General features: G+C 43.2%; 1 protein-coding gene across 1 annotated transcript in view; it reads right to left on the bottom strand.

Moving 5' to 3' along the window:
* piezo1 (piezo type mechanosensitive ion channel component 1 (Er blood group)) overlaps positions 1 to 12,585 on the bottom strand; it is a 67,711-nt gene that overhangs the window by 42,021 nt on the left and 13,105 nt on the right. The window contains exons 2-4 of the mRNA XM_068567697.1: positions 10,747 to 10,842; positions 3,714 to 3,879; positions 3,434 to 3,575 (exon numbers count right to left, since the gene is read on the bottom strand). Coding sequence (XP_068423798.1) covers positions 3,434 to 3,575; positions 3,714 to 3,879; positions 10,747 to 10,842 — 404 coding nt within the window. The remainder of the gene's footprint in view (positions 1 to 3,433; positions 3,576 to 3,713; positions 3,880 to 10,746; positions 10,843 to 12,585) is intronic.

Genomic DNA, 12,585 nt, shown 5'->3' with positions numbered 1-12,585 from the left:
GGAGAGACGCATAACTTGCCCTGTTCTCACAGAAGGAAGGTTAGCGGAGGCCAACTTGATATTTGCTTTTTTTTTTACCCACTGCTACCACGAATGAAGTCGGTCGACCATATTTCATCAGGTAAATGCTCAGTTCTGGGTGAAAGAATTGTAGTTACTGTACTTTATCAGTATGGTGAAGATCTGCTTTGCTTTGAGTATGTCTTTCATTTTAAACTCTGTCACACACACACACACACACACAGCGCTACATATATACAGATATCATTGACGACCACGAGGTCTGCTGCATCTTTTTCTAGTCGGTCGAGCGGTGGTTCGTTCAGGGATCTCCAGCTCTGACTTTTCCACGTCCAGCCTTCTGTTTACGGAAGGTCTGGTGGCGGCGAGGTTCATATACATATCACAGCTTTTTTTTTTTAATGCTGCTCTCCAGCTGGTCGCTCTTCCTCTACCACAGTTTTTCCAAGGAGTGACGATACAGCGGTGTGTTCAGGGAACAGGACGAACAGGACATGAGACTGGTTTTTGGTTTCACTACCATAAATTCAAAGGCGCATACTTTCAGGTGTCTTCACAGGATAGTCTTGCTTTCTCATGCGGGTACATGCATGTACAAAATCTAATCTAATATAAACATGATATGGTCCACCAGTAGTAATTGTACACTTCTTTACTTTATATATTTGGGAGTTAGAAAAATAAAACTCTTTATTTTTCCTGCATGTGGCCCACTTTTGAGTGGTTATAAATCGAGATATTTGGTTTCACCTCAAAAGGATCCTTCTTAATAGCATATGAATGCTTACTATGGTTTAGTGGAAGTGTATGTGTTTTATAGTGTTCTTGTTCTTATACACACTGCAGTATTTTCATTGTTTATGATAGACGACAGCAGCCCAGCAGTGTAATGGTGAACTTAATACAGACGTATATTTACCACTTTTTCTTTAACATCAAAGATTACATATACAATAATCAGGCTCTCTGGTTCCATCCCAACAAAGGTCTGACTAGGAATAAAAATAGAAACCCCTCCTCCATTAGATACACACCGGTTACACTGTATAGATAAATACCAATAAAACACATTATAACGTCCTGTTACCAGCTCAGAAACCAGGTAAAGTTCATCAAAGAATCAACAAACAAACAAACCGTTTCTGGGAACATCTTAAACAAACAAAGTTATTAATGTCAGATGGAGTCGGATAAAGACTAAGACCTACGCCAAGAAACATGTAACACACACCGAACAAGACCAAATACAAGAAGAATGTAAACAATTAGAGGCAATTATTAAAAACCACAAAACCCCACAGTTGTGAATGTATGACCACAGCTACTAGGTCTCCTAGCCCCGTCTCTGCTGTCCTAAAGCTCTGTGAGAAACCACAGATGCCAGTTTTGGGATATTCCATTACGCTGCTAGCTAACATCAGGCTAACTACGCCTGTTGTGGCTCATAGTTTACTCGAGTGTTTCCAACATGGAGGCAAACCTCAGAGAGCTGCTGGCACTCAGGTTCACTCCAAAGTTTCATATAGAAAGAAAACATACGCTCACATCGTCACATTATGACAGCCAGCCTCACTAGCTAACCTAAACTGACCCGGTCACGTTCCTGTAGTTAGCAGCACATAGCCTCACTAGCTAACCTAAACTGACTTGACCACATTCCTGTAGTTAGCAGCACATAGCCTCACTAGCTAACCTAAACTGACCCGGTCACGTTCCTGTAGCTAGCAGCACATAGCCTCACTAGCTAACCTAAACTGACCCGGTCACGTTCCTGTAGTTAGCAGCACATAGCCTCACTAGCTAACCTAAACTGACCCGGTCACGTTCCTGTAGCTACCAGCACATAGCCTCACTAGCTAACCTAAACTGACCCGGTCACGTTCCTGTAGTTAGCAGCACATAGCCTCACTAGCTAACCTAAACTGACTTGACCACATTCCTGTAGTTAGCAGCACATAGCCTCACTAGCTAACCTAAACTGACCCGGTCACGTTCCTGTAGCTAGCAGCACATAGCCTCACTAGCTAACCTAAACTGACCCGGTCACGTTCCTGTAGTTAGCAGCACATAGCCTCACTAGCTAACCTAAACTGACCCGGTCACGTTCCTGTAGCTACCAGCACATAGCCTCACTAGCTAACCTAAACTGACCCGGTCACGTTCCTGTAGTTAGCAGCACATAGCCTCACTAGCTAACCTAAACTGACCCGGTCACGTTCCTGTAGTTAGCAGCACATAGCCTCACTAGCTAACCTAAACTGACTTGACCTCATTCCCGAAGTTAGCAGCACATAGCCTCACTAGCTAACCTAAACTGACTTGACCACATTCCTGTAGTTAGCAGCACATAGCCTCACTAGCTAACCTAAACTGACCCGGTCACGTTCCTGTAGTTAGCAGCACATAGCCTCACTAGCTAACCTAAACTGACCCGGTCACGTTCCTGTAGCTACCAGCACATAGCCTCACTAGCTAACCTAAACTGACCCGGTCACGTTCCTGTAGTTAGCAGCACATAGCCTCACTAGCTAACCTAAACTGACCCGGTCACATTCCTGTAGTTAGCAGTACATAGCCTCACTGGCTAACCTAAACTGACCCGGTCACGTTTCTGTAGTTAGCAGCACATAGCCTCACTAGCTAACCTAAACTGACCCGGTCACGTTCCTGTAGTTAGCAGCACATAGCCTCACTAGCTAACCTAAACTGACCCGGTCACGTTCCTGTAGCTACCAGCACATAGCCTCACTAGCTAACCTAAACTGACCCGGTCACGTTCTTGTAGTTAGCAGCACATAGCCTCACTAGCTAACCTAAACTGACCCGGTCACGTTCCTGTAGTTAGCAGCACATAGCCTCACTAGCTAACCTAAACTGACCCGGTCACGTTCCTGTAAAACAGTTTTCCCGGTATCGATCATGGAACATTAACAACTATTTCTGCGTTACACTTGTTGAGGAAGTTTGTGGGAACATCCAGCGCCCCGTGTCTGGGTTCATAATATTATCCGTAGTCGCGCACAGCTCCGACTCCTCCAGGACGAGTGTCTGGATGAAGCCACTTCCAGCGCTCCTTCAGGCGGACCGGCAGCAGTTGGATTCTGCTACGGCAAGACGGCAGTGACGACGGACGCAGCTTCTCAATTGCGTCTGTGCGTTGACTTTACATGTAGTCTACGTGGATGTGTTTGTTAGTGAAATCCGAAGTTGTTAAGGGGAACTTATCAACTTATCACGAGTTTAGTGAAACGCTGGGGGGCATGGGTGAGAAAAGCAAACCTGCTCCATAAAACCTGACTTCCTGAAATAAGGCTTACTAACCTGATCGTCCACTAACTTGTTATATCCCCTCAGCACAGTGACCACTGGGTCCACACCGTATCACAATCTCACATACACACACGTGACTCACCGATGTGATGTTGGCGGCAGCCACCATTTCTCTGTTCCTGACCAATCGGCTGCAGAGGACGATCGTTATCAAGGCCACCACACACACGCCCATGTCCGGACACAGAAGGCGTAACACACTCCAAGGATCGTCCAAAGGAAGCCTATACGAGACACACACACATGCATATGTGGAGGTCATCAAAGATGTTCCCATTTAACAACACCTGCAGGTGGATGAAAAATCCTTTACATTTCCCAAAATATTCTGTTTTATGTATCGCTGGTGTTTTGTTACATACCTGGACAGTCCTATGTGTCTGCTTATGGTGTCCCATTGTGAGCAGTTATCCCCTATGGCAATGTTGAGAGGAGGATATGTGTACAGTACTGTCTGGAAGCAGATGTGAGCCAGTACGAACAGGAGACTGGTACAGAAAATCACTCGGATAAACCGTCCTGTGTGACCTGGAAGACAAGAAAGAGGATGGAGAAGAGGAAACAGAGCTCAATGTACAGTCAAATGTCACATAAATACAGAGTAAAGTACACACAATGAGAGCATCCTGGCATGTTTATAATGCTCTCGTGAACCATGACCTAAGTCAGATGAGAAGATGTCATGGGTTAAGGTAACGATGGCCATGGGTCCATCAAGAGTGAGAGACAAATATTGTTGCTTTGGGGTCTTTTGGGATTTTCAGATGAAAAGAAAAACAAAGCATCAAAACAACTTTATCCTTTAATGTCAAAGGGAACAATACTGAAGCATCACTCCAGTGTTCTGATGGTACATTGTGTTTGATCTTAAAGACTAATGGAGTAGTAGAAAACCCTTGAAAACCCTTGTGATGACGTCACACAGCTGAAAACAGTTCTGCTGGTGAGAGAAGCTATAAAACTGTTCTTCCTTTGAGCTGGTGGAGGATCTGGAGCTTCACATTTTTGGGTTCATAAAACTCTCAAAATGGCCAGAAAGAGAGAACTTCCATGTGAAACTCGGCAGTCTGTTCTTGTTCCTATTCCATGCCAGAACTTGTGAAGACACTGAAAATTTGTGTGGGTGACCCCAAACTTTTGAACGGTAGTTGTATGTTTAGCTTGAACTGGACCGTGAGTGCACCAGGAGGAAACCAACACAAACACAGGAAGAACGTTTAAACAGCACACGCATCAAAAGCAGCTGGGTGGCAGGTCGGAAAGGAACCTTCTTGCTGGGAGGCCGGGCGCTAACCAATGCACAACCATAGCACTCATTCAGGCTTAGGGAGTGCACTCTTTGCATTGTTCACTCACGCAACGTCAAGAATGACATATTGATGTACTCAAAGGGAAAGCAACCAAGTGTAACACCCATTCTAGCCAGAACAAAAGGCTGTACTCGTTCCAACTTCCTTCACTGTCCATGTTCACCCGCTGAACCGTCAATCACGCCGCGTTGGTATCCGTGAGGAGGAGCTCTGTGTTCAGGAAAGAGACGGGAGGAGTGTGACCGTCCAAGAGAAACGCCGCCCGCCCGGGACAAACCTGCTCGCTGCGCTGCCATCACATCACTGCTGGGTTCGCCGACCTATTTAAATCATGGCCTTTAGGCGTTAGAATGTATGGAAAATGTACATGTTGATGTAGTTAAACATGACAGCGCCGCTACAGATACAGCCACAGCTGGCGCCATGCGCGGATGTTCCAGAGTCCCTTTCCCCCTCTTTTTTCCAGCGGTTGCAGCGCTGATGGAGGACGGAAGAGGATTGGGAAACCATTTGTATTTTTGGACCCGAGTAAAGCTCTGTAGCAAAGGTCACCTCCATGTCAGTATCCTGATTAAACAAAAAACTGATGACTCATTTGATAAACAATTACATTCATGGGAACATTTCTTACCCTCCGCAATGAATCTTCCCATAAATCTAATTATTAACTATACAATATAGAATGCTGCCTGTTTTAAACACTGCACAGAAAGTTCACAACGCAAAGAGAAGTCTTCGTGGTCATGTTAATGGACGAGGTGTTTGCAGACAGCAGAGACGGAGCAGCGGAGGGACCCTTTATCCTGCTTGCGTCTGCTCTGTGGCCTCAACTCATTTAGACTTGTTAACACATGCAACACGAGCAGCTTTCATCTTTTATTTATATCACAACCTGGCAACGTACCGTCTCATCTCAACACTGTGTTGTTTTTTTTATCTCTGTTAAAAGTCTGCAGGTCCAGGTAGCGGCACAATAAACTAGATTACAGCGCGGAGGCGTCACACGGCCTGTTCAGTCTGGGACAACAGTCACATGACCAGGATGCTGTTAACAAGCGTTATGGGGTGGTGGTGGTGGTGGCACGCCATGTGATAATATTGTCTTTATGGACACACAAATAAAACACATCCACGTGACTATACTGTAGGAACAACGGGCAGAGTTGATGACAGTGGGCGGGTGAGGAGGGATGGATAGGTCAAAGGTCAAACACAGGACTTTTAATCATGGGACCGGTGTTCGTGTCCCAAAGTGTGTTAAGTTAATGTGCATAACGCACATGCATACATACATTTGTCATGTTTTTCCTCAAGTGGTTCTGATGCGTAAACTTACGATACATATTTTAAAAAACAGATTCTGCCATTGAAGCGTTAAAGGGGTTCATTGTTCTTCATCAATCTTGATTGTGTTGGTGCAGTATTTTAGTTTGAGAGATGGCACTCAGCTTGCGTTCAAAGTGCCAAAATGCGCCAAAAAGTGCAAAAAAAGCGCCAAAAAAGTGCCAAAAAAATGCCAAAAAGCACCAAAAAGCGCCAACACTCACTGTTTTAGTCACGCCCTTCACCTTGTTCTTGCACATGGCATTAAAATGGCATTAAAATAGAAAATAAAAGAGTCTTTCAACAGAACCCTCTTTTATCAGACCGTTACCTAACAACCTTTGAGTTAATATGACCGGAGTGGACGCACATTGTGATTTATTACATAATTCTGCCTCTTAGAACTTACAAAAGTGTACTGCGCCTGTCTGTCATTTCAGATCTTGCAATCCCTTGTCTTGGCTCTCTGGGCATTATGAGTATATGTTCACTATTCAGTACTGTGTTATGAGAATAAATCAACAAGTAAATGCACAATAAAAAGGTACAAAGAGGTAAGAGTAGCCTTGACCTTTTGACCACCGAAACCTCTTCAGTTCATACTTGAATCCAAGTGGACGTTTGTGCCAAATTCAAAGAAATTCCCTTCATGAGACATCGTGGTCACTTAAATGGACCGGGCGACGCGTAAATGTAAACTGCACTAAGTAGTCACATCGACTGTTGTAGCATTGTGCACTTAGTGCTTAACAACAACACTCACCCTTTTAGAATATGAATGCATAAACTCTCCTGATGGTTTTACAGCCAATGCGTTTTTATAGAGGCTGATAACTGTTAACGTCCAGGCATCACTGAGTTTATAGACATTGCTCCTCCGAGGACCATACAAATCCAGATGTTAAAAACAATCTGACATCAACATTCTCAAGCATAAACATTCTCAATCCCCTCCCAGCAGTACAACTAAGAATACGAGAAGTATGCTCAATGTATAATTGAATACTTGAACACATGCCAGTTGTTGAGTAATCTCTAGCGCTGACTTAAACTGTCTCTTAATCCTCCTCAGAGACCAACACTGCTGCTTCCTATTAGTCACTTGATTTTCCCCATGTGTGTGTGTGTCTGTGTGTGTGCACATATGAGCATGTGTGTAAGTCTGTATGAGAGTGTGTGTGTGTGTGTGTGTGTGTGTGTGTGTGTGTGTGTGTGTGTGTGTGTTAGGGTCTTGGCAGGCCTGTGGGTTTTCCTTTTGGGGAACTCCCCAATACCCCCCCCCCCCCCCCCCGACCCCCCACCCTTTCTCTCTCTCTCTAGCTCTCTCTTGAACTACTCTCCCACCGAAATAAAAGCATCTTTTTTTTTAAAAAAAAATGCTTTTTTACATTTTATTTAGGTATTTCAACAGTACAACAAAAAATATGACACTCAAAAGTAAGAAAGAATTTAAAAAAAACAACCATGTAACACTTCAACTTTGTCAGTCATTCGGGTCAACCATAAATTCAGTCCAACATACAGATACATACAAAAACATATATATTCAATGAGTTCTATTCACAAGGTTTCTTTAACTTAAATTTAACGTATATGGGGTTGCATCTTGGTGAAAACTTTTCTTTTTAAGAGTTACTGAGTCTCTAAAGAGAGACATGAAAATCCAGAAACCTGTAAGGTTAGGGAGGGCGAGTCCATAACAGTTTCCTTATTTTGACATATATTTGGTCCATTTTGTCCATTTAGCTATGTATGTGCCCTTTCTCAGTCTCAGAAGGATAAAATAAATTTAGATTTAGATGACCAGAGCAGATTTGAAAAAAAAGAATCAGTGGGCTGGGACTAATGATCACAATGTCAGCTCATTTCAACCAACAGGGAAACTACTCAAAGCCACAGAGTGTGTATTCTCAGCGGGTATGTGTCATACATGAAACCAGGGGTGGAGGAAGTATTTATCTTGATTCTTCACAAATGTAAAAGTTGCAATATCACACTGTAAAACTCAAATACAAGTTAAAACCCTGAATTGTAACTGTTACGTAAGTATTATCAACGAAAAGTGTCAAAAGTGATGTCCACATTACAGAAAACTTGATGTTCTCACGTTTGTGGGACTTCCTCAACAAGTTTAACGCAGAAATAGTTGTTAATGTTCCATGGTCGATAGCGGGAACGAAAACTGTTTTACAGGAACGTGACCGGGTCAGTTTGGGTTAGCTAGTGAGGCTATGTGCAGCTAGCTACAGGAACGTGACCGGGTCAGTTTAGGTTAGCTAGTGAGGCTATGTGCTGGTAGCTACAGGAACGTGACCGGCTCGGTTTGGTTAGCTAGTGAGGCTATGTGCTGCTAACTACAGGAACGTGACTGGGTCAGTTTAGGTTAGCTAGTGAGGCTATGTGCTGCTAGCTACAGGAACGTGACCGGGTCAGTTTAGGTTAGCTAGTGAGGCTATGTGCTGTTAACTACAGGAACGTGACCGGTCAGTTTAGGTTAGCTAGTGAGGCTATGTGCTGCTAACTACAGGAACGTGACTGGGTCAGTTTAGGTTAGCTAGTGAGGCTATGTGCTGCTAGCTACAGGAACGTGACCGGGTCAGTTTAGGTTAGCTAGTGAGGCTATGTGCTGTTAACTACAGGAACGTGACCGGTCAGTTTAGGTTAGCTAGTGAGGCTATGTGCTGCTAACTACAGGAACGTGACCGGGTCAGTTTAGGTTAGCTAGTGAGGCTATGTGCTGCTAACTACAGGAACGTGACCGGTCAGTTTAGGTTAGCTAGTGAGGCTATGTGCTGGTAGCTACAGGAATGTGACCGGGTCAGTTTAGGTTAGCTAGTGAGGCTATGTGCTGGTAGCTACAGGAATGTGACCGGGTCAGTTTAGGTTAGCTAGTGAGGCTATGTGCTGGTAGCTACAGGAACGTGACCGGCTCAGTTTTGGTTAGCTAGTGAGGCTATGTGCTGCTAACTACAGGAACGTGACCGGGTCAGTTTAGGTTAGCTAGTGAGGCTATGTGCTGCTAACTACAGGAACGTAACCGGGTCAGTTTAGGTTAGCTAGTGAGGCTATGTGCTGCTAACTACAGGAACGTAACCGGGTCAGTTTAGGTTAGCTAGTGAGGCTATGTGCTGCTAACTACAGGAATGTGACCGGGTCAGTTTAGGTTAGCTAGTGAGGCTATGTATGCTATGTGCTGGTAACTTGGGGTAACGTAGCCGTGCCCGCTATCTGCTGCGAATGGTTGCAAAAAAAAGCAAATCAACCACATGAAGTCGAGCGAGTAAAATCAGGCGAAAAAGCATCACAAGTGTTTTGGTGTGAACATGGCATTGCACATTCCTCCACTGGCGGCATGTCTATCTACCATTGTAGTCTTGGAAACACTGTGATATGCTCTATGTTAGCATTTGCGTTCACGTACTTACGCGCTCTATGTTTGTGCCCCGAGAAAAAAAGCTACCGATTACTATCTTCTACTCGGTCTGGCTGAGCTTCGCCACACAGTAATTTAGACATTCACACTCCCCACATATCCACATTGAAAGCCAAGGAACATTTCCACTATGAAGTTTGTGGCCAACAGGAAAAACATTCCAGCACTCACTCCAATTTGTGGAAGTAAAAAGAGGCAAATATTCATTTTCACGGACAGTAAAAAAAAAAAAAAAGATTGAGCAAAAAAACAGCTCCACTTTTCCAGCAAAGCTAAGCCTCTCCGCTCACACACACACTGTTACCAAGGGTGCTGGACTTGTTTGATGTAAACTTGGACTCATGTCAGTACGAACACATGTCGTATCTTTGTCTCTGTGTTTGAAGTACTGGGCGGAAAACTTAATTTCCCTTACACTGGAGGGAAAGGAACAAAGCACCCCATTGTTACCGGCCATGTGGGAGCACACTGTACAATGTATATTGACGTATAGGTCCTGCAGATGTCATGCAGGCGGGCAGAAAAGAAGTACTTCTGGCCTGCAGTTATATTACTACTGAGGTAGTTTAAAATGTGATTATACAGAGTTATATTTTATTATACTCCTTTCAACCAAATGGGATTCATGGATATCATCAATCAAACATGCTGTGGTTGTATAAATACTAAGGAGCCGTTGTTTTGGTTAGACTCTGAAGGCTCTGCGGAGGTCATTTTATGAATTAATAAACATTTGGGTTATTAACAGTGAGATGAACCTGAACTAATTTAAACACTGGTGAGATGTGTGGACAAACAGTGCCCCCCATTAAATGTATGAGTCAGTTTTTATTTCTTGTATATTCATATATTATGGTACGGGTTTGTTCACAAGTTTTCTTTTTGTTATTACTACTCACCAAATTACTGTTATAATGACACACGTTTCTGGTATTAACTGGGTTCGTGGATTTTGTGTATTAATGGGAAATGTTCATGATATAACAAGACAAAATGTTTCTCTTTATGACATGTTGAGTCTTTATGTTTTGTTAAACACCATAGCTGAATTTAAGGAATGACGAACTCTATAAAAAAAAACACTCAGTGCTCTGGGTAAAGTCTGTCAGGCAGCAACTCTCCGTTTGGTTCCAACCTTTAACTCATATCTTATATCCAAACATGTACAAGCAAATCATGGCCAAGAATGAACACCAGAGATCAGAGCACCGACCAACTGAAGTTACAGTGATTGCAATCGCATGTAACTTGACAAACATGGGGATCTGAGGAAAAGCAACTCAGTGTAAAGTGCCATTCAGAGATCTCACATACGATCGATGATCTCACCTTTGATTGTGTGCTTGTTGGGACTCAGGAACCACGGCAGTAGCAGCAGGTAGAGGAAGTGAACCAGTGACAGGACGTTGTAGCGAAAAAGACATGCTGCAAAGACAGAAACACAACAGTCAGACACCAGCAGTCATTTAGAGCTACATGAGGAGCTTCTGGCACTGGGGTGGGCAAACGTTTCGGCTCGGGGGCCACGATGAGTTTTTAAATTTGCCAGGTAGTAAAGCTGTGTTCACACCAAACGCGTCGCGAATGTGACTCGCGTCTGAAAGGGTTATCTCCGTAAAAACAGTCCACCATGGAAATAACCACTAGTTCAAACGTCAGAACATCAGACTCCATCGTGTCTGGGTTCATAATATTATCCGCAGTCCCACAAACGCACTATTTGCACCGCCTCGGCTGAAAATGTGCTTTTTCGTAACCATTCGCATCTGTGCATTGACTTTTCATGTGATCTACTCGCACGTCAAATTTGTAACGCTTTTGGTGTGAACGCAGCATTAGCATGCTTGGCGGGAAAAGTTACGACTGATATTGTATTCTTTGAACCGCGATGGTCTCTTGGCAAATAAGACAAACAGCCTTTGATTGTACTTCGGTGAAAAAATATTTAGCAGTCCACTTCTCAATAAACACTCGGCACTTTTCTGACCAATGCTTGTTAGACAATGCTTCTTTTTTTTAAATTCTGTGGCACAGTTATCATTTTATCTCCGCAAGAGCCCACATACAGGGCTAACTGTTAGTAAAAGCTCTTTTTTTCCTGCACATATGGTGCAACAAGAGGGATTTTACGAGGTGTTGCCTGCTCGAAGGACTTGAGACGATCTGCCAATATTAAGACATGTTAATAAAGAAAACGTGCAGGTTTATTTCCTCCAGTTAAACACACGCAGAGATAATTACTGGCTCATATAGAGTTAAGGTCTAGACTAATCTCAGCCTGTTGAGATCGCAAATTGCGCATGGAGGTGAGAGATTTACAGATTATTGTTTTTGGCCCCTAATTGGCCGGCTTCAAGCGCGAGTTCTACTTAAAATATATGACCAGACACACAACTGTGGAAAACATGCACACATTAAAAAAAACTAAGTAACTAATGAATGTTATCATGTATAACAACAGGATATCAGCGATCTCTTCCACATGGTTAATATACTGTATGATGTATAGATGCATAAATATGATGGATGGCATCATTGCCCCCGTGCTTACTTCACTAGAGTAACATGCATTTAATCATTTAATTGATAATAATGTAAATGTTGTTGATCGTGGATGGAATTTGCAAGATATGTGAACAACTACTAGTCATGTGACGTGCTGGGATTTTCACTCACATAAATATACGCTCTAAAATGTAATCATAGTCCATGACAACAAATCTTGAATGTTTTTCCCTAAATGTCTGGATTCCCAAAGGATGTAACTTGATGTTAAGGTGACCTCCTGACCTTTTTGCCAACTTTAGGCAGAAATAATCACCTATGGAAACGAAATCTGGCAGGCCCAACCAATCTGCTGAACCCAATTATTTTTGCCAGAGATTCAATCATTCCCATGTTGAAAACTTCACGACTTTTACTGAGGACAAACGTTACATTTGTACCTCCACGACTGCAAAATTTCAAACATACGTATTAGTTCTGTCGAGTCCTGCTGGCTCTAATGAATTGAAGCCTCTTGAGGCCGTAGCAGCGCTGCAGACTTTCAGATGTACATCTCTTTCACTTATTCTATTGACTGCTTCAGTACAGATCTAAAAGAAAAGATCAATACAAGCTATAAACTCATTCTCTTGAATATTTTTTTTTATTATCTCCTGTCGTCTT

This window comes from Clinocottus analis, unplaced genomic scaffold (assembly GCF_023055335.1).
Source record: "Clinocottus analis isolate CAN_PGR_092001 unplaced genomic scaffold, fCliAna1.0.p SCAF_8, whole genome shotgun sequence".
Classification (NCBI taxonomy): domain Eukaryota; kingdom Metazoa; phylum Chordata; class Actinopteri; order Perciformes; family Cottidae; genus Clinocottus; species Clinocottus analis.
The sequence above is the reverse complement of the archived record's forward strand: the minus strand, read 5'-3'. Positions and strand labels throughout refer to the sequence as shown.